The sequence below is a fragment of the Vigna angularis genome, chromosome 4 (assembly GCF_016808095.1).
Source record: "Vigna angularis cultivar LongXiaoDou No.4 chromosome 4, ASM1680809v1, whole genome shotgun sequence".
In the NCBI taxonomy this organism is placed as follows: Eukaryota; Viridiplantae; Streptophyta; class Magnoliopsida; order Fabales; family Fabaceae; genus Vigna; species Vigna angularis.
In genome coordinates, this window is record NC_068973.1 from 40,669,448 (window position 1) to 40,692,609 (window position 23,162).

The window sequence follows — 23,162 nt, forward strand, 5'->3', positions numbered from 1 at the left end:
CATGGATCAATTAACAGACACCAGCACCATTTGCCATCACCAACGTTGTGAATTGAGAAGGAGGGTGGGTTGAATCGATTCGGTCAAAATTCTAAAAGACTAAGCTAATCAATCTGTAATAAAAAAAAATGCCATTGAAGATCCGCGTAGACTTAAAAGTGAATCAATAAACCTGACTTGTCCTGTAGAAGAGGACTCACCACGAATCCTCGTATAATAATAAATTAGAAAATTTAACAGAATTAACAAAGTATTATGTAAACAGAAATATTGAACTGAGGCCATTCTAGGTCGGCGACTTCTACCTTCTTTTTGCAGGTTATTAACTTGATAATGAAAACTAACAAAATAGTGGTAACATAAGAAAGCACCACCCAGAAAATGAGACATGATACTCTGCCTATAAATTTCTTTGACATACGAAAAAAAAATACAGCTAAACGCACCAAGACTTTCTGTGCTTTGTAATGCTTTTCTATGAAGCTATAGTAAATGATAAACAACGGAAGAGAAAAAAAAATAACAATATGAAAACCCAATTTCTGCCCCCTTTAACCATTAATAGTTTGAATCATACTACATCCATCTTCCCCCAGCATTTATTGAATTTGAGATCTTCAGTCGCTAAAGGTTGCCAGTGCTCTTGAGGATAATTTCGGATAATAAAACATTAATTGGAAAGGTGTGTGTTTATGAACAATTCAGAAGAGGTGTAATAGGCTACTTCCATGGAGGTTGCGAATGTTTGTAGCTATATGGGTAGGGTTCCCAACTGCTATCTGGTTCCTTTCGTTTCCCACCAACCACTGAACTTGACGGCTGCGGCATGGTTCTTACTTGCTCCTCCACAGCCCTTCCCTGACCAGGAAAGGAAAACTGCCTGGCTGCAAATGTCTCTCTATTCCCACCCTCAATCATGAACCCAGAGTTCAGGTCAAAATTAGGACGTGAAGGCCCAAATCCATTCAAACCGAGTTGTGTACCCGTCACGTTCATAAAGAACGGTGGTGGCTGAGAGTAAGATGATGAAAGTATATTTAATGAAGGTCCACCCACTTGAGGGACAGCTGGAGCTCCTCTTGAGTCAACCATATATGGAACTGTGCCACCTGACCCGTACATGGCTGATGAAAAAGGCATTGAGGGTGCTGCTGATGCTGATGTCACTCCATTATACCCAAAAACAGATGACTGATTGAAGGAGGCAGCAGGAGCCATCCCTATAGTGCCACCGGTCCTTGACATCGTAAGATCTATTGCAGGTTCAACAGCATTTCCATTTGGCAAAAAGGATTGAGGAACACGTTCTTTTTTACCAACTTCTACCTTGGCGCCCAAAAGAGAGATAACAGGAGCATCTGGTGATTTAGAACAATCATATCCATTGGTTATATGAGAAGACTTACAGGACCCCAGGTCTACCAAATCAGTTTGAAGGCATGGCCTGTCATTCAAATCAATGTTTCTAACATAAGGCTGCATTGATGATGATGACGATGTACGTGATGGGCTCCAATAGCCATTTCTTCCAAGAAAGAGTTGTCCCTCCATCCTGTGATCTGAAGGTTGGACGTGGCCGTCATCACCAGTACTGTTCAAATCAAATCCAAGCATGCTTGAACTTTTAGAACTAAATTCAACAGTGGATTGCTCAGAACGCCTGCCTGAAGATTCGGCAATAGGTTTTGCATTTCCTTCTTCACCCTCAGCAACGTTTAGATCAATATCAAGCCAGTCCTGCCTCGGCCTTGAAGTGTCAATGTTCGTATCCGAAAGATTCCTCTCATTATCACAATATTTACGAGGAGATGCAGGGCGAAAGGCACTGGTGGCAGCTGATCCTTTCCAACCAAGTGTTCCCTCAAACTGCAAAGGGACACCAGGCAACCCAGGAGTTGGCGTAGGCCTTGAAGCAGAGACAACAGGAATGGGGGTAGATGTAGTATTTACACAAACATCCATATCGTCAGAACCAACTTCGTTGAGATCAAAGCCCCAAGGTTGTTTCTCTGAATTACCTCCTGAATCTTGAGCTGTTTCAGTCACCTCCAAGCACACCACATCAGGTCTGCATTCAGGCTCCGCCACACTATTGTCAGGAATACTTGCACGCCCATCCATTGAACATGCCTCAGTAGCAAGGCTGTGTCTGGAGGAAACCTCCTCAGGTGGGACAGGAGTGAGCTCATCCTCTTTTCTTACAGAATCTGGACTGCCTGGTTGCCTGATTCTGCCATATGAGAATTTTTCGGAAGAACTGCTGACTTCTCTATTAACTTCCTGAGCAACTTGTCGAGCAAATTCTAAAGGATCGACAATGCCACAGTCAAGTTCATTGCCAGAAACTCTCTTGTCAACTATGTTAGACCTTCTGAAATCTATTTCAGGTTTACAAGAATCAGAACCAACAGATGTAACTTCTTTGTTGTTATCAACATGACGCTTTCCTTCCTTTGATGGAGTGACATATCCGGCTCCACAGACAGACATATCTGACACCTCAGTCTTTCCCAATTTACTGTCACTGACTGATGTATCTTGTAAGGCATTAGAGCAGTCATTGTCATTCTCTGCAGCTCTGGAAACTTGTGAAGAGCCAGTTACAGTTCTAACATCATCTTCCCCACTGTTCCTACCAGATGCAGGCGTCTTCATACTAGTAGAAATAGGCAAGTTATGACAAACATCATCCTCATTGTGTTCAACATTTTGCTCCAAAGCTGGTTCTTTAACAGATTCTGGTGCTTTTACTTCACAGGAAACAACGGAAACAGACTCGGGCTCTGGCTCAGCGGACACAGAACAGATCTCCGGTGCTCCAAGTTTTTCTGGAGGGACATTAACGTTTTGCTCCTGCTTTTCCAGTTTAGCCAACTCAATTAACTGAACCATATCTGACTGTCCTTCAACCGAAGTGATCACATCTGCAGGGCATAAAGGCAGTGCTACTTGAGCAGAAGATGGAACACCAGCACCATGGTTTACTGATCCTTCTTTGATACCATCACATTGCAAACTGGAGGATGAGTGACACACATTATCAGAACTATGTACAAGCAAATTATCTGAGCTTTTCGATAGACAATTTACAGTTCCATTTAGTCCTGATGCATTATCATTATCATTGCCAGCTTCATCCACAGCAGATGGCTGGCTTTCCTCCTTGACAATCTCATTGGTTGCACAATCAACCTTAGCAAGCTCCACATCATAAGATTCAGTATCAACATTTTCAGCTCTCTTCCAGCTGTCAAACAATGCCATTGCTCTATCCTGAACCTTAGCGCTATGATGGCCAATAAGATTACTTACAGTGATGCGAATTCCAGATGAAATTGACATCTCAAAGTCTAGATGAAGCTTTTCAACTGCACGTAACATTGCAGTAATTGATTCTTCAACAAAACTGTCTTTTGCATCAACCTCAAAATTTTGGGCATCCTTTAACCATCCGTTGATGAAGCAAAGTCCATCCAATTGAATAAAAAGATCAAGGCAATCTTTATTCTCTGTAGCGGTAATAGTGCTTGCAACAGCAGCCCACTGCCTAGTCGCATCAGCAGAATTTTTAACATCGCAACTTTTTTCTTTCTGCATCACAGAGACCAGCTCCTGCACACGAGAAGGTGCTGTGAGCCCATCTTTCATCTCGGTCAAGGTAAAGAAGTCTTCAAGAGTCATATTGCTTCACAAAATCTTCCTCAGAGCATCAAGGTCATCCTTTTGGGGTGCCAGAACTTTTCCTCCCATTAAGAATTTCCAATAGAATTTCTGGAAAAAAAAGTTCACAAGCATCCACTGCAAAAACAGTAAAAAAAAAATATTCATTTTGAGGACTTATAGATTCCTACCAAGAAACAGATCACACATAAATTAAGCCCCAAGTTTACCGCAACAGTTGGTAAAATAATAAATATACCCGACATTTTTCAGTCTTAGACTAATTTTGCGACTGACTCTATTCATAGTGCCGGTCATAGATCTTATATCACTGTTGCCATAAATAAAAGCAACGACGGTTCCATAGAAGGTAGGATATATCATAACTGATTTGTTTATGAAAAGACACTTAAATAAAATATCCAAATCTTGTCAAAGGAATATCAAGTTACATGTAAAATAACTGCTTCATATACCATTGCACAAATCATTATAGATTTCAATTTTCTCAAGAAACATATAAGCAGTATTTTTTCAATCTAAGGACCGACTTGACAGGCACAAGCTTGTGCTATAACAAAATGAAAGCTGCAGTACGCTAAAATACACACGGGAAGAAATTGAATGTAACTTTTTACAACTCTTCTAAACCCAGGGTTGTCTTCACAAAACCCAGGCATTAAAAAATGATAGTTCATAACCACACTGATCACTTCCTAAATACACGTACAAAACATCAACTTCAAGAATTTTTATTGTAGTAAAACATAAAATATGAATTGCACTGTAATCAAATTTTTTTTAACAAAATCTTTTTCGTTTAAGTAGATATTTTTTAAAATCTGCCGAGGGTTGAGTAGACCTGCTGGCTTTCTGAGAAATATTTTAAACACATCAAACAAACCTGATAGCAATTACTATCAAACAGGGGGCAGATTAAGGTATTGGAATTGAATACATTAAGTACTATTTTGAGGATTCAAAATTAAAAAAAAAAAGAAATAGCAAAATGTAAAACGTAAATAAGATTACCAGTCGCTCTGACGGCTGGTTGCAACTGTCAAAAAAGAATTGTAAACTTCCAATCACGATCAGTGAACAGATTTTACTCAATCCCTGAAACGCCGAATTAAGAAATAAAATTAGAATCCCATACACACAATGCAAGCAAATTAAATACCAAAGGTATAAATTAATGATTATGCATGAACCCAACAAGCACAGGAAAGAACACTAATCCTTAATTTCCAAAAGCAGTAGCTTTTATAAAATTAAAAAAAAAAAAACACACACACACACACACACAGTATCCAAAACCCTAAAAATTGATTTAAGATATAGAAAAACCCTAAAACAAAAAACTAATACTCTATAGCTTCGACGCCCAAATTCAGTTGTATGAAAAGAGATGAATAATCCAAGAGGGGGTACCCAGCGTAACACGGCGAAAACGCGGACACACCTTACAGAGGGAAAGGAATAAGAGAAAGAAGGGGAAAAGAAGTGAGCGGAAAAAAGGGAGGGGAAGAGAATGAGAACCTGAGAGAGTGAAATTAAAACCCTAGCTGTGACAGCTTTCAGCAATTCATGAATGTTGCGCGAGAAAGGAACAGAAAGAGAGAGATGTTGGCGTTGTGCGTTTCGTTTTTATGGTGGTGCCTGCTCTGCTCTGTGCTGCGTTAACAAACTAAAAAGTGAGGGTCTGTGTGTTTGTTTGTATGCGTTTTTGTTGTTGAAAGCACACAACACAAGCACAGGTGAGAAGAGAATAAGAGAAAACGTTTTTGGCTCTTGGGATTTTTAATTGGTTTTTCTTTCACAGATTTCTGAAATTTCTGGTCGATTTTAGTTCGTAGGTTGGGCATCAACACGTGCGACGCCAGAGGCTGTTCCGGGTTAATGGGGCCACTCCCCACCACAACACAACACTCATGCCGTTCTCTTCAATTTCAATCTTTTCTGGGTTCCCACTCCACACTCCGACCCGTACTCCTTTATCTCCTTTCTACCCGACCCGTATATCATCACACCGCCCGAACCTTGTTAACAACTCCAACCAATTTAAAAATGCTATCATCTGATTCTATCATTATTGACATGCCAAAATTTTCGGAAATTATGGATTTCGAAAAATAAAATAAATTCAGTTTCTGAAATTTGGAATATTTTCTTGATTTCAAAAATATTCACTTATTTAGAATTTCAAAAGTATAATTTTAGGATGTTGAAAATAGTTTAAAAAATCACTGTAGTTCGTCAAATTTATCTTTTAGAGATTAAGAATTTATTTTTTTCAAATCTAGAAAATTATATTTCAACCGAATCTTAAACCGAAAATAAATTACAACAGACAAATATCAAGTATCCCAATCACTCTCTGATATTGTAATTATTTGTGGGTTATATGATTTAATTGCAATAATTTAAATTATCTAAGGTTATATTGATGAACAATGTGAATTAGAAATTTAAAATAATTGTCAATTACTAAGAAGAAAAAAAGGATATTGATGAAGAAATTGAAAAGAAAAATGACCGCCCTTTAAAAATCCAGAGAAATATCTATATTTAAATAATTTCTTTTAATGTTAAAATAATTATTTTGTTAATTTTGTTGTTTTATAAAATTTAATAGGTTTTTACTACTCCCAATAACTATGATCCAATTCGTTTTTTAAAATTTAATAAAATTTTACTACTTTCAATAATTATGATCAAACGCAGTTTTTTTTTTCATTGTTTTAAGTGTTTTTTAAGAATAAAATTATAGTATATAATACTCTAAAACGAATCATACCTGATATGTATATTAATTAACCTAACATATTACTTGACGAACTTAGGATAGTACCATAATATTTTTTTAATTTAACTATGGTTAAATTTAATTATCTTTTAATTATAAAACTATCTATAAAATAAATAGAAACGATTTACAATAAAATTATAAAAATTACTTATATTTAATTTCATAATTAAAACCATAATAATAATAATTTATTATTATCATAAAAAGGTGATAGATATGTTTTCATCAGTATATTAAATATGATTATTTATTTATTTATTTATTTATTTTATTATTCAAAGCGAGTAATATTGTTTTTTCAAAATATGTATATTTCAATGCTTCAACATTCACGTGTAATTAAATTAAATCCAATCTTCCCTTTAAATATTTGTTCAAAATAAATAAGATAAGTTTACTCCATCAAAATCCGTTTTTAATCTGTATAAAATTAATGAGGCGGTAATTATTATACTTGAATTCTGATAATATTTCCTCCTATCTTGATTTTTCTTAGTTTAAGAAATTTAATTAATGAGTCGTTGATCTTAAAACAGAAAAGATTTATCCTAACTGAGTATTTTTAATTAAAAAAAAAAACTCATACAAATTTGGAAAATACTTATTTTAAAAGCAAAGTTTTGACATTAAATACGCAAAAAAAAATATATAGAATTTTAATGTAATGAGTTAAATATTAAATCACGTAATAAAATATTATTATGACAATTATGAATACCAAATTTAAAATAAATAGATAATTAATAGATATATAGTTTGACTTTATTATGTTTTAAATGGATAATTGATAAATATATAGTGTGACTTTCTTGTGTTATAATAATAATTAATTAATTGAGAATATAATTTATTAATGAAATAAATTAGTTTTGGGTTAAATATTTTGTATTCGTAAATTTAGAAGTAAAATTAAATCTAAAATAATTTACACAGAAACAAATTTTAATTTTACTTTCAAATTAATTGATTAAAAATATAATTTATCTTTCTCTCTTCTGTTTTTATTATTTTTTTTCTCCTTCATACATCGTATGTTTTAAAATTTGATCACATTTCAAAGTAATTGAGAACATAAAGATAAAATTTAGTCGATCAATTACTAAAAAATTATATTAACTTTATAAATTATTTGTTTTCATAAAAGTATATCTCAAACTTGCTATGACACATACTAAAATAACATCTAAATCTAAATTTGTTTGAGTGAATTCATGTTTGAACTACATGGGGAAACAACTTCTGTCTTTAAAAAAAGTTTAGGATAAATTATTTAGAAAAGTTTGATTGTTTAGACTTGAGTGTCACTAGATTTTTCTTTTTAATTTTGTTTGATGAGCGATTATTTTGTTTTTAAGTTAGATAGTCTAATTAATATGTTGATTTACATACTAGATTATGCATGTTAGTTATATTTTTTTTTAAGTTGACTTTTGAACATGATTTAGATAAGAAGATTAAATTTCCATAACTTTCCTCATGAAAGTTTATAAAATTATATGCCACAAAACATATAAGCTAAGAAACTAAGATGTTTTCGGAATTATTCTTAAAATTTGGTCTAATTTAGTTATTGAGACTAAATTATGATAATTTCACTCAAGCAAATGACTTTTGCTTGAATGAAAATATAACATAGACCTAGACGTTGTTTTTGGTTCCATTTTCACACATAACCAAAGATTTTACACTCATGTAAAATTATAGTTGAAATTACTTTATTTTCAACTTAGTTTTTAAGCGAAAATAACATTGCAACTTAACCCATATTTTGTTCAATTTTTGCTCGAGTAAGCATATGTTATCTCGAGCTAAAAAAAATGCTAGTTTCTTTTAACTCGTTGAATGTGAATGTTTTTATTAATGAAAATGAAATATTAATTTCTATATTGATTTATGATTTTATTTAAATGAGTTATATTATATAATAATGTTTATTATAATATTGATGAAATTTGTATGTTATATGAATATGGTTATCAAGACTGAAGATAATTAAGTGAATTTATGATCACATATACCTATGATGATATGTGAATTGTTATTTGATTTAAGTATTATAATATTGACAATTATATTGTAATAGAGACGATGAGAATATGAGAGGAGTTTTTGCACATCATAACATTGTAGATATTCGATTTAGGTTATATTGAAGTTACCATAATACTTTCTTTTAGATTTTTTGTAAATATAAATAGAGTATTTGATCATATGTTAGTCTCTGGTAGGACTTACTCAATACGTGTCTTTTAGAATTGACGTATAAAACCATGTGTTGATTTATTTGGATGGAAGTGAATTGTTGTGACTAAAGGTGTCAATTTGGCAAATGGCCATGGACGAGTCGTAACCCACCTTTCATTAAGCCATTTTTTAGAGGTTTTCCTAGGATAACAATGGGTTAGGTCAAGCACAAACATTGTTTATATGCTATCTAACCCACAACAACAAAATTCACCTATTTTCCATTCTGTTATCTGTCGGATACTCGTTTAAAAAATATTGGGAAATATTTAAAAAAAACATAATTTATAAATTTTAAAATAAAATCTAATAAAATTACAAAAATATATATATATAATATAAATTAATTAAATATAAACTAAATTTTAATTTTAATTAAATTTAACTTAAAAAATATAAATTAAATTTTAATGTTAATTTCTTTACTGATAATGGAAACACATGGGTATAGGTAGTATGATACTCGCATTTTGACCCATTTAGAAACATGTATTAAAATATATGCTACTCGCTAAGTCACAAAGCCCATTATCAAGTGTAAGGTAGGTTACACTCCACTAAAAGACTTAAATTAACTCCTAAAAATAATACTTTGAGTGTAAGTCAAAGATTGAGCAGAGTAATATCAGGTTAACTTGAGTCGAAGGCAAAGAAGGATCGGCTAAATTGAAGGCCGAGACGGATCAGTCTAGGTCAAATGCAAAAACTGGTCAACTCGAATCAAAGACCTTGATGGACTTGCCCAAGTCAAAGGTCAAGACGGGTTAATCCGGATCAAAGCGAAAACATGTCAGTCAAGACAAAAGTCAAAATAAACCAACTCGAGTCGAAAGTCAAAACAGATTGACCCAAACTAAATATCAAGAATGACGATCAAAAATAAAAAATAGTTGAGATGGATTGATGTTCGAGACAATAATTTATAATTTTGTGGTTTTGAAATTAGGTTAAAAAAATATTTTTTTAAATCTTGATTAAATTGAATATATCACCTTCAATAATCCGCAAGTTAAACAAATTTAAAATAAATTGACATGCTATTTTATCAACAACAAAAATTCGCACTGAACCAAATCAATTTACAAAAAAATTCAAATTCTTCGAGGAGTAAGTCGGACCGAGCTTATTCGTACTTAAGTCAACTGACCCATATAAATTGGATTGGTCCACTTTGTAAAAAAGAAAAGAAGCTTAAAATGGTATGATTAAAATAAAATATGAATGCATGGATAATATAAGATAAAAAAACAAAAAATGATGGATGATATGAAGCAACGTTTGGAAGAGATGAAGACATTGTCCAACCTCAGAAGGAAACGTCACCTTCACGTCTCTCTCACCCATTCTATGCATCGCATCTTCCTTTCTTCACTCACTTCACACCATTTTCTCCACCAAAACCAATCATATCACCAACCTTTTATTAACAAATCAAATTATCTCCATCAAAACTATCTACCTTATTTCCTCCAGAAATATCAATTTACTTCTTTTTTTCTTTTTTAAGAAATAATTTAAAGATTGCACGACAAAATTATAGTATTTGGTTTAAGTTCAATTTTAAAACTTAAAACTTAAAACTTAAAGTGGTGTGGTGTCCTAGAGGAAGATGTAACGTTGACCTATTTTCTCAAATTTTCTTGGTAAAACCAACAACAATGACATATTACCAATAAGACATAAATAATGAGAAAACAAATCCCCCAAAATTAATAGAATAGAGGCAAAAAAAAAAATACTGACAATAGCTCTGGATTAATTTTTGAAGAACTTGTACAAACTATATTTTAAAATTATGATTACTGAAGTGATTTTTTAAAGTGTAAATTCAGTTTTTTCTTATCATGGTTTTGTGAATGTACAAGTTTGAATAATAAAATTTAAATTCATTGACTTTTTACTTTTGTTTAGTTAAAATAGTCTAATTATCATCAAATGAAAAAAATATATTATTTAAACTTTAAATATGTGTTAATAACTAAAACTAGTAATGTTGGTAATTTTTTTAGCCAATTTGAATCGATATTAATTTTCAATTAAAGTTTATAAAAAATTAAGGATATTGATATTTTTTTACTGTTATATTATAACAAAATAAAAACTTATTGACAAAGAATAAAATTACTTTAATTGATAAAAAAATTAATCATTACAAATATTGATAAAAAAAATTACAAAAGATGTTAATAGAAAAATTTAATCGGCAAAGACAAAAAAATAAGTTTATCGACATTGGTGAAGAAAACACTAACTAATGTTGAACTTAAAATAATACTAGTTTACAATGTGATTCCTGACGATAACATCAATAAAAAAAATCATACTCAACATTAAAACTAAAAACATCTTAAATAATATGGATTAAAAAGTAACTCTAACTTTGTCAAAAAATAAATTGATTTGATATTAATTAAAAGAAGTCTAATTATCTGAAAATAAACTAAGTGCACATAAATTTAAAAATAATGAGTTTGACATTAATAAAATAAGATTATTAATATTGGTTGAAAAATAACTTTGTCTAATATTTTGATGTGCGTTAAGACGAGGACAAAAAATTGTGGGTTTTCTGAATGTCTCATTCAGTGATCATAGAAACACTGTTTCTCTGCTTGTATTTCACTCACAGACATAGAAAATCTCTATTATCAATTCTGTAACCTATTTCCAGAAAACTGTGGGTACAACTTCTGTGCTTAAATAAATATTTGAAAAAGACAAACACTCACTCACGTTAGATTAGTCTTGCTTATTTTTGTAGATGGAAAAATTAGGATAAATATATTCTGAATCTTTCTAAAATTTTTTATTTAATTTTAGCTCTTCAAAACTTAAAATATATCATAGATCATTATTAACATTTGTTATAATGATTAGTATTTAATTGATTATTCACATACAATAATATATTAAATGGGTAATATTGAAAGTTATTAATGGACTTCGACCTTATCCTAGCTATAACACGTTTATGGTTTGGGAAGATATAAAAAATATAAGAAATTTTAAGAAGACGGTGAATATATTTTATCAAAACATTTAATAGAAATAAGATTTTATTAACGGTGAGTCAAATTTATAGAAATAAATAATTTATTAATAAAACAACCAGAGAGAACGCAGTAAAGTTACACGAGGATCCAAAACTGGTATCATTCAGCATAAAATGCATAGCTAATAAATTTGAAAACTTTTGAACTTGATGGCTCTTACATAGACTTATAGTTACGAACACTTAAATATAATTGTATATTAATGAAGAAACATTTAATTAAAGTAAAAGCTTTCAGAAGTGAGTTTTTTGCTTTAAAGTTATTATTCTTTTTATGATCCATTCATACTTACATGTGGGCTTTCCCTTTTTGGACAGTAAGAATTATTATACGCAGCTTCTTCCTACACAACTCCATACGTTTAGAAATTATAATTTTATTCTCTCTCTTTTTTTTCATTTTGAATTTTGGAATACAAAATCTGGAAAATTTCTGAAATACAAAACAAAAAATGTATTTTAGATTATACATTTTGAAATGTAAAATAAAAAATATAAATTTTAGATTGTACAATCTAAAATGTATATTTTATTTTACATTCTAAATTATTTTCAAAGAAGAAGGAGACGAAGGGTGGAGAAAAGTAGATAGAAAAAGAAGGTAATGAGTGGGGCCATTGAAAATGGAGGAAGGGGCTTCAATGGAGGTGGAGGAAGAAGAGACGTTGGTGGAGGTGGAGAAATAAGAAGGGAAAAAAGAATGCGTTGATGGAGAGGAAAAAGATCTTTTCACATGGTCAATGAAGGTGCAAGGATAAAGGTATGGAGGTGCAAGAAAAAGTACTCTTTGTTTCCACAAACAAAATAATACCAGTGAACAAAAAAATATTTATCTATATATATATATATATATATATATATATAATATTAAACAATTATATTATCATTATTTTCAAAAGAAAATTTACTTAGTTATTTTAAAATAAAAAAGAAGTTATTTTATTATTTATTCTATTAAATAAATAAATAAACTCTGCTTTAAAAGTTTCCTTGAATAAGCTTTATGTGAAAATTGATAATTTTTGGTTTATACTTTATACGAGGCCTTATTGAATTGAAAAAAAACAATTAATGTTAAAGGTTTAGAAACCGTCTTTTTTCTCAACTCAGCAAACAAATACGCCACGTGCTAGTCATTAGGTAATATAACTTTTCTAAGTAATAAATCAAATATTGTGTCAGGAGAAATAATCAAAGAAAAAAAAATATTTAATCATAACAAGTTAGATACGATTCGAAATATATATTTTTCCAAACCTCTTTCACATTTGAACAGTTTTTACACATAACATACTGAGCAAATATATTTATATTTTAAGATTTAACATTAATCAATATGTTCACAGTAGCATTACATTCTATAATATTGATATAGGTAAAATAAAAGTTGGTATTCCTCATATCTTCGTTCTCAGACAACTGCTGAAAAGTAAATAAACATTTCTTGAATGGCAAACCAACGATACTTCGTATATACAGTTTACCCTGTGCAGTGTAACTTAAAAGTGAAGGTTGTGATGGATACACGAGGATTTTGGTTTGTTCCTCGTTATCATCACTGTCAAAGAAAAACAAGATTACCAGCGAAAAACTAACTTTGTCAGCGGTAATTGGCTAACTGCAACTGCAAGGCAGAAGATACATTCCAGAGAGGCAAGTCGACACACTGCACAACAAGAAGTTGACATATCTATCCCTTACTCTTTTTTTTAGAAACAAAAAAGGGTTAAATGGTTAAGCTAGCGATGAAGATTGCTTTTTCTAACTTGCAACAAGTGTAGCAGAGAGATGCTTCCATTTGATCTTTGAGGTTCATGTGCAGATAACTTCCTCGTGCCCCGATTCCCCTGCAAATGCACGACAGTGTTGTGTGTTTACTCCTAATTCACTGTCCTTTCTAGGACTCTAACATAATAGTGTTGGATAAAGGTTTGTAATTTCGTGCTGTGCGCTTTAGTTGAAACTGAATTGACAAATTCAAATATTAAATTGTATGTGGTACCTTTGATTTCTCAGATTCGTCACAGAGATCAAAGGTACTCAAGTCCCTTGATAGCATGGAAGAGGAAGGCATAAGTGTCCTGAATTTGACAACCACAAAAAGAAAATTGAAAACTTCGTTAATGCTGAGGAAAAACAAAATGTACAAGGTTAGAATGTTAAACACCACTCCATACTCTTCTACCAGAAACACCACTGACCTTTTTGGCTTAGGAGGTTTGCGAGAGATATCGACACCAATCTTATCACGTGGATCCACAAGGTTGTCTATTTTAGTAGATGAAGCATCTTTGGGTGGTGACAAAGGATCCAACTTGTCATCTTCTGTCGATGATGACGAAACGAACAATTCCTAAAAGGCGAAAAAAGCAGGGAAACAAATGTCATGTAAGATTTTCATGTTGAATTAATATGAACAATGATTGTTGGATTACACGGTAGGACCACAATTTATAAACATTGGGTTTTTCATCAGTCTAGGTCAATTCTGCAGTGTCCTTTTCTTTTCATGAATTTCCATTCAAAAAAGAATAGTAGGTGAAATTAGTTCATAAAATTATTTGCACCATTTAATTTAATTTTATAATTACCAAGCGTCCATTACTTTAGTCTTTATCTTGGTAATTTCATGGAGTAAAATGATTCATTATTTGATAATTTCAGGAACAAATGCGATTTTTTTTTTTGTAATTTCTGACACCAAATTGACCGGCACCTATCATTTCAAAGGTTGATTTATCAGTCAAAAAGTGAATTAGAAAGCCATAATTGGATGAACAATAGAAACATATCTAATCCCGCCATCCCCACCCAATTTTCATTTCCCTTATATTCATATTTAGATTCCAGATAAAAAATATCACTTATAAAAGTCTAGGTTCTTTTTTAAATATATAGAAATATTCATGAAACTTTAATTAGCATTTAAACTATGATAACCACCCCTTTGTGACAAACTAATTCGTTGTTTGGTCCTTAGTGAATTAACCTAGGCCGTTTCCAATCTTTCAAATAACTGAGTAGTTAGTTATTAACAATATATTAAGAGATCAAGCTAACCTAGCATTCTCACTAGCTGAGTTTTTTTCATGTCACCCTAATTTCCTGAACTATATGCATACACATTCTGAATCCCAGTTCACCATTGAAATGAAAAATTAGAAGTCAGCTAAGGCACAATTCATCCTTCAATGAAGCAACGTATAAAATATTGACTAATACGCATTAACATAATAGAATTTCAACTTACACTTGGTATCTTGCGCACAGCCTCAATCTCTGAAGCATTATGATCCTCTGCTTTTGACAAGGAGATTGAAATTTCCCTGTAACGTCACAACAAGCAAGAAATAATGAGTAAGTATATTAGTTCACAGCCAAGAAAAAAAATGAACCAACCATTCTTCATAATACTAACCTATCCGACTTTTCACAATCTAACTGGCTACAGGAAGTACCAAGTGTAAGCTCTTCATCTGACAGGTCAAGTCTAACCTCAGACAATGACTGCGCATCAAATGATTCCTAGAAAGAATGGACAAGCAAATATTTTTAAGAAAGAACTAATGGGTGATCCTCTAAGTAAATTGTAAACTTAAGAGAATTGACTCATTTAACATATAGAATGTCAACTTACACTTGATCTCTTGCGCACAGCCTCAACCTCCAAAGTATTATGGTCCTCAGCATTTAACAAGGAGGTTGAAAGTTTCCTATAACATTACAACAAGCAAGAATGAAGGAATCAGTGTATTAGCTCAAAGCCAAGAAAAAATGCATGGGCTCATCATTCCATAATATGAACCTATCTGACATGTTGGCATCTGGCTGTGTACAGGAAGTGCCAAGTGTAGGCCGTTCATCGGAGTGGTCAAGTCTAGCATCAGACGATGACTGTGCATCAGATGATTCCTAGAAAGAACGAACAATCAAACCAATCCATACATGATTACTTCGCAATAAAAATACAGCTTGCACAAAGTTTCAAGAAAGAACTGCGGATGAACCTTCTTCCCAAATAAATACACAAAGTATGATAGCTAAGTTAATTCAAACACGAGATGAGGTACCCCAAGCAGTATAACAGTTTTCTTCTGATCTGCTGAGGCCTAATTTAACTAAAAACAAGACATTAAACCGAAAACCAAAAACTATATTTAATAAATCATTAAGCCTAATTTAGCTCATAATAGCAACAACTATATGATAGAGGAAAGTAGGATTTGGGAAACATGTTAGTTTATCAATTCAAGCTAACTTAGCTTGCCGCTGATATGATTTATTTTATGTCAGTCTCAATTCCTTAACAATATGAAGGATCAGTCTCAAGCTAAAGCACAGTTCATCGTTTAACTATCGAACCCGACATATGGAGACAATAATTCAAGCAAAATGGAAAAGTCAACTCACACTAAGTATCTTGCTCCCATCATCAACCTCCGAAGCACTATGATGCTCAGGCTTTGTCAAGGAAAAAGCCTCCCTGTATTATTATTCCAGGTAGAAATTAGGAATAAGAATATTTGTCGAAACTCCAAAGCCAAGAAAGATAACCGGGAGTTACATTTGAACGATTACACTGTTCACAACAATACTAACCTATCTGAGTTTTCAGAACATAACTGCGTACACGAAGTACTGAGCACCAGCCCATCTTCATCAGACTGGTCAACTCTAGCCAAAAATGAGGACTCTGAATGAAATGTTTCCTGGAAAGAATGGAAACCAGTTACATATAAAATTGTTATCTGACTAATGTTTGTACATATTTTTGGTGAAGAAAAAAGCTAGTGGTTGATTCATTTCATATAATATGCACAAAATATTCACATATTAGATGGGATGATTTTAGTAGTATAATTGTGTTAATCTAATCAAGCGAAGCCTAAATTAGCCCGCTAACAAAACATTAAACCATTACCTAGCAATAACCACATGTCAGAGGGAAGTAAGAATCAGCAAAACAGGTTAGCCAATTATTAGGTTCAAGGTAACACAGGTTTCCACTACATGAAATCATTTCATGTCAAACCAACTTCCTCAACTACATGAACAACACCCATTCTCAGACTAAATTTATTATTGAAACAGCAAAATCAGGAATAAATCAACAAATATGGTTCAAGCAGATTGGCACTTGCACTACGTAGTTACCAAATACTAATAAAAAATAGTCATTGCATAAAATGAAGCCAAAACATAACTAATTTCCAGAGCTGACAGCCTAGTTTCCCCTTATGCTCAGTAAGTTATTTGATACAGTAACCTTGCACCCCATCCAAAATAGCAGCTCTTGACGAACATATTTAAGGTGAACGAGCAATGAAGTTGCACCTCACTAATCTTCATACAAGGAAGCAGGAATTCAGGAAAACTGTACTCAACCTGTTGCTCTGCAATATGTGGTTGAACCAGACTGACTGACGAACAATATTCAGGATCATTTTTTATATTTCCTACTTTGCAGCAAGTACAATTTGCCTTAAACTCGTTCAACTGTGTTTCTATCTTCCAGTATTTTGTCTTTTCATTCACAATGCTTTCTTTAAGACTTTCTATTTCCATTTCTGCAACCTGATTATGAATAAATAAATACATTATGTGCTGATACATGGATTGCCAACAAACACCACAGTCACATGTAATGAACGAGAAAATAAATTAATGATCACTTTAAGCAAACATACTTCCTTTTTCTTATTACCTTCAGCTTGGAATTATATTGCTTCAGAACATTCCATATAACTTTTGCAAAATTCTGCATTATAATGTGGCTCCTCTCACTCGGGACTTGCCTATCAAACTCCGACTTTAAAGAGACAGAACTATTAACATCTAATTTGCCGAGTGCTGAAGAGTCTGCACAAAATCAAAGTTAGGACCCAGACATTAATTACCAGACCAAAGGATCGAAAAATTCTAAATTAGAACATTGTAAGAACTGCCTAGTTTTAGAATGCAAAAAATTAAATCTCACACCAATGTTTGAACATTGGGTCCTCCTTCTTGAAGGTCCAATGTTCAAATTGATATGTATAAGAAAAGGCATTGGGTTATGCTATCCTTGACCTTGTTGTGCAGCCTGCCGCTAAGGGAAAAAACAGAACAGATAAATTTAACACAGTTTTTAGATGTCCTGTACTACCTTCTGTAATGTTCTCCCTTTCTTCGGCACTGTTTTTATCATTCTGAGGGAAAAAAAAAACTTATATTCAATTAGTAAGTAAAAGTCAAATAAAAACAAAAAATTTATTCAGTCCATAATCTACAATTAAGATTTTTCCACAAATGGAACATCCTAACAACAAACACGTGTTCATACAAGTGACAAGATGATGATCATTAACAAATTTCAAAATTGGTGAAAGTGAAGGACACACAAAGTATACAGGGTATATCAACAGTCAAGAGCAAAGTTTATCATAATTAGTCACGAGCACACCATGCTAAGACCTATTTACTTTCACACAAAAACACAATGTACTTAACACAAAGATGAAGTTCTCTGACCTTTGTGTAATCTATTTAAGCCTCTCTATGCACAATGTTAATTTATTCATGTTAGTTAAACCACAAAGTATATCTAAATGTTAAACAATGACCCCCCACCATATGCTCCCATATCCCAAGTCCCAATGCTCCTTTTCTTGAATTAACATCTGATTCCCTTTCCTTTTTGTCTTCATTACATAGATGTTCTTAATTTTAAATATTCACGTCAACAAAATCCTGAATAGTTTTCATGCAGATTTCTGACAATTTATAGATGTAAATTGTCTTGTAATACCCGAGTTATAAAACCTCACTACCTATTCAAATAGAAAAATTGCTTATGCTAAGAGGCCAATGTCAATGTCATCCACTATAAAAGAATGTTTATGCTACCTATTCATATACCATTTCTTATATGTATGACCAACATATTCAAAAGCAATTTTTATGACAATCTCAACAAGATTTTCTATTTTAAAGAAGGATTCAAGCTAGGATGTAGAAGAAAACCTGCTTGGTATGTTCACTAACAAGTCTCATTCTCTTCAAATTTTCTGATAAAGGTGATAGTTTTGAATCATCCATTATTGATGAACCTTGGTAATGCCTTTTTTTTGGAACTATATTTGATGGTTCAACTTCATTGTACCTAAAAAAAACAAATATAGATACTTAGAAATCAATCAGAGGCAAACATGAAATCCAAGTAAGATCATGCAATGAAAATGAAGAGTTTCACTTGATCTGCATGTAAGGAGAAGCTTGTCTCAGTAGATAAGAAGTATCAAGATAATCTTCTTCTCCAGGTTTTGCGGTTAAAATCTATAGACAAAAGATGTAAAAGTTAACAAAAGAAACTAGTAAAATTGATGATTTTGAAAAAAAAAAATTATACCAGAAATGCATAGGATTCTCATGAACGGAAAACACCATATGGGTAAGTATAACTTTGATAAGCTTGGAGAATGAAGTTTGAAAGCAGTATATACATACCAAGGACATGCGCTTCTTGCCCTCCAAATAATCTCGCAGGTACCTGGTTAACTGCAGTAGCGTTAGACAAAGTCAAATTTGTTAAGTAGTAACCCATCCCCATTTCATTATCTAAAAGACATTCCTAAGCAGATAAAATGAATAAGCTTTTAGCCTATTTTTGTTGATATAAAATTTGCAAATGACAAACAAAGTACATAAAAAAAAAATTACCATGGAGCTCTGGAAGTGCTTCTGCAATGGTTTCTTGCGATTTTTTTGGTGCTCCAATAATGACTTAAAACAGCACAAATAATTCATAAGTAAGAAGAATGTAAACGCAGAAGAAAAAATATATTCAAAATTTTCTAAATTTATTGATAGCAGTATAATAGTAAATATAATTTATATCTACTAAAAGCACAATAAATTGGATTCATGGCTTGAAGTATAGGCTACATACTCTTAAGCATAACCCAAACACCATTAATGTGTTGTTGATAAAATTGCTTTCATGCAATCTTGCTCCCTACAACATCACAGAAAAAGGTTGAGATGGAGTAAAAATATATATACAATAGCAACCAACCATATTATTCCAGGCCAGATATAGATTCACTGCAAGGATCAACTAGCCCCACTAAAAAAATCGTAGTAAAACGTGCAAATTGGATTCAAGAAATGATGACACACTTGTTATTTGAAATTGCACACAAATATATTATAATTAAGAGGCTTTGCCTTTCTATTAGATATTAAATTGTTAAATTTTATCCAGACACTGAAGAATTTCACTCTAGTAATTAGTAAAGGCTTATACTTTTCAAAAATTATGAAAGCTCCAAAGTAAAATTGATAGAAATCAAGAGCAATTTCTTATTGGAGCACAAAAATCATGGTTCATAGAATATAAAGGCGGTAATTTCTCTAAGCTAACGGCTACAAAAGATAATAAATCTGTTATACAAGAGACAACAAAGAGGGTAATGATATGACATGTAAGAGATCATTCATATTACATTCCAGAAATGAAAACAGCACAATAGCCCCAAATAAATCCTATTTACTCAACAGTAAGGAAAGAACGAAAAGAACCTGATTCCCTGTTCTTTTTTCTCTTTCAGCCCCAGCAAGGTCAATGATAGTCAAAACAGCACTGTTTGACTTAGGATTGACCACCCCTTTACATTTTGGGGGAGCATCACAAATGTTAATAATGCACTGTGATCGGCTGCAAGTACAAAAGAGAAGAAAAATAAAAACCTTAAGATTACATTATTGGTTGCATAATCTCAAAGCTACTAGCAAGTCATTATCTTGTAACCCATCCTACAAAAATTTAACTGGACTACCACCTACTTCCAGCTCATTTATTCGGAAGAAATACTCAGTTGCACTTCAAGGTCAGTCCTTTTCTTTTCTTCCCATTTCTGGATGAAATCAACTATGGTTTAGCATCCTAAAAGGTCAATGATAGGAACTAACTGAATTCAAGTAAAACTTCAGGGATCATCAACCCTGAAAGTTGACATCTCTATCATAGCATTGCACATGAAAGTTAACATCTCGCAGCTTTCACTCTATCAAACTAACCCAATGGTAATTCTTATCTCTTTTTGATGGCTTCACTCATATACAATTATCTATTTTACACCTTAATTCAGCCTATAATAACCCTTTTCGTAGTCCAAACCTAAATAAAGCACCCATTATTAGGACTTAGGTACACGAGAGGAGTTCATCCAAGAAGATTAGTTCAATAGATAAGAAAATTTCAAGATTTAAGTACCACACCAAGCAACATTGTCACACCCCTAATACCCAAGTCCCTATAATATAATTTGAAACACTCTACTATCAGGGGTTGTGATGTTGTAGTTTTTAATACATTTTAACTTGTGATACAAAGAACATTAGAAGAGGTATTATTAGCATTCCTTTCTTTTATTTTTATATTATTTTAGAGAAAGATGAGACATTCCTACATCCCTATGTAACATCATACCTCGACTGACTGTTAGTGTTTGTCATTGCAGTAGCACGTTTAAGCGTTGCTTGTGCAATCAAGGATTCTGCCTGTTCCTTATTAGAGATGGGAACCTGTTCAGACAATCACAACAAACATAAAATCAACACCAATCATATTACACAGCAGGGAAAAGCAAATACACAGATTTAGCTCTATACCTCTTTCAATCCCTTCACAGAAGATTGCTGCATGCTTATTTCACCTCCATCTGATAACAAATCGAACAGTTTCTCTGCTTTACCTCGTTCAGAACATATCTCAAATATTGACATGTAAAAGGTTCTGCAAATTACACAATGGCAAAAAATTGACATTTTATTCAACCAAACAACAAACTGAACCAAAGTTGCATAGTGTTTTTCAAACTCTAAATCTTGACACTGTACTACCATGTTTATGTTGACAGTGATAAGAATATTGTGCTATCAATTTTACCCATTACATAAGTTTAGTGTGTGTGGGTCAGTACTGCAAATTTGATTTTGAATGAAATTGGTTTTAAAGTGAAGCAATTTATGCATGAGTAAAACCAAACTCAGAGAAAAACGAATTATAAAATCTTTTTATCAATACAAAGTCAGTTAAAGTTGCTTCTACTCAAATATTTCTGGACACAACCAAACATGTGATCATTTGCATTATATCTCATTAGCTAACATTTCAATGTAATTTAGATAACTCAATATAAAACCAAACAGGAACTTATTGCGTGTTTGATTTAGTGTTCACAGCTTTGGATCTAAGTTTAGAATCGGAAAGAATAGAAGTTATTCAAAGTAACTCCAGTTGATATGTGGATCGTGAATCTGCGTTCGATTATCCTACAGCAATTAGGTATCTATTGCGTTCAAATATCACGTTTGACATAAATTAATTGTGATTGTAATCAAATATATAAGGCATGCTATGTCCTAAGTCATAATCGAACATTGATACTTGTGCTGCTTAACTTAAGTTTATATGTAACAAGTAAATCGGAATTAATGCAATGTACCTAGATGGTTGTTTGACATGTGGCTCAGCGTCCTCAAAAATATGGCGTAGGGCAAGAGGTACCATTCCAGGATCCCTAGGGGTTCCAAACACGGTGTGAGTCTTCCCAGACCCACTAGGTCCCAATGCAGCAAGCATTCCACTTTTACCCCCAAGAAACTCCTCCACCAAAGGTTTCATCATTCTCTCGTACACTTGAAACTAAATTCTCCATCACACCGCTACTGTTAACTAAGGGAAATAAAAAGAAAAAAGAAACGCCAATGACGAAAAACTGAAAATGGAGAGAACATCACTACCTGAGATGAACCCGAAGAGAAAACGTGCGAGAAGCCTCCGTAAGTCTCCGATTTGATTCGCTTCGATTCATGCCAGCTAACGGGAGTTGATAACGTCACTGACTGCGAGTCGTTGACCGTTACACACGTGCTAGAGTTCTTGCTCTTCGAAATTTTAGCCCCCGCCGCGGGCACGTTCTTTTTCGCGGGGTTCTGAGGCCACGCACTCTTACCTCTCACGCGCGGTGCCTGAATGGGCGAAGAGGAAAGGGGTCGAATTCGGAGGAAAACCTTTAGATTTTCGTTCTCCGGTGACGTTGAGGGCTTTTGTGGCGGCAAAACGTCGTCGTTTGGAAATACCGATATTTCAGGTAAGTCGAAGCTTTTCGGCGTCATTTGGGGAGTGGCGCGAGCTCTCCGGGGAGGATTCCGACGAACGGTGATGATGCCGGGGCACGGTGGCGAAGTGTTTGAATCCATGGTATTGGTCCGTTGAACTCGAAAGAGCGGAAGTTTGAGGTTTAAATTAGGTACTTTTTAAACTTATGTTTTAGTTCATACTGAAAATTCAAAATTCAAAACTTTAATTGTCACGCCATTTTTTAAATTTTTATTATAAATTTTTTATTTGAA

General features: G+C 32.8%; 2 protein-coding genes across 3 annotated transcripts; both read right to left on the reverse strand.

Annotated features, from left to right (window-relative positions):
* Nucleotides 1-373: 373 nt before the first annotated feature.
* Nucleotides 374-5,649, reverse strand: LOC108343066 (uncharacterized). The gene is made up of 3 exons (XM_017581111.2): nucleotides 5,200-5,649; nucleotides 4,693-4,776; nucleotides 374-3,798 (listed from the first exon to the last, which is right to left on the reverse strand). The coding sequence occupies exon 3, from the start codon at nucleotides 3,679-3,681 to the stop codon at nucleotides 721-723; it is 2,961 nt and encodes a 986-aa protein (XP_017436600.1). The 5' UTR covers nucleotides 3,682-3,798; nucleotides 4,693-4,776; nucleotides 5,200-5,649; the 3' UTR covers nucleotides 374-720.
* A 7,488-nt stretch (nucleotides 5,650-13,137) lies between these two features.
* LOC108342079 (kinesin-like protein KIN-6) lies at nucleotides 13,138-23,028 on the reverse strand. 2 transcript variants are annotated; one of them, XM_017579785.1, is made up of 23 exons: nucleotides 22,551-23,028; nucleotides 22,253-22,452; nucleotides 21,417-21,540; nucleotides 21,235-21,329; nucleotides 20,325-20,460; nucleotides 19,693-19,758; nucleotides 19,464-19,526; nucleotides 19,251-19,301; nucleotides 18,997-19,079; nucleotides 18,768-18,906; nucleotides 17,911-17,953; nucleotides 17,470-17,624; nucleotides 17,151-17,339; nucleotides 16,365-16,474; nucleotides 16,176-16,248; nucleotides 15,580-15,677; nucleotides 15,403-15,478; nucleotides 15,184-15,290; nucleotides 15,016-15,091; nucleotides 13,967-14,118; nucleotides 13,768-13,846; nucleotides 13,532-13,612; nucleotides 13,138-13,431 (listed from the first exon to the last, which is right to left on the reverse strand). In XM_017579785.1, exons 1-23 carry the CDS (start codon nucleotides 23,007-23,009, stop codon nucleotides 13,366-13,368), a joined length of 2,721 nt encoding a protein of 906 aa, XP_017435274.1. In that variant the 5' UTR covers nucleotides 23,010-23,028; the 3' UTR covers nucleotides 13,138-13,365. The 2 variants fall into 2 exon arrangements, with proteins under 2 accessions (XP_017435274.1, XP_017435273.1); XM_017579784.1 differs by having other exon boundaries at nucleotides 15,571-15,677.
* Nucleotides 23,029-23,162: the final 134 nt, after the last annotated feature.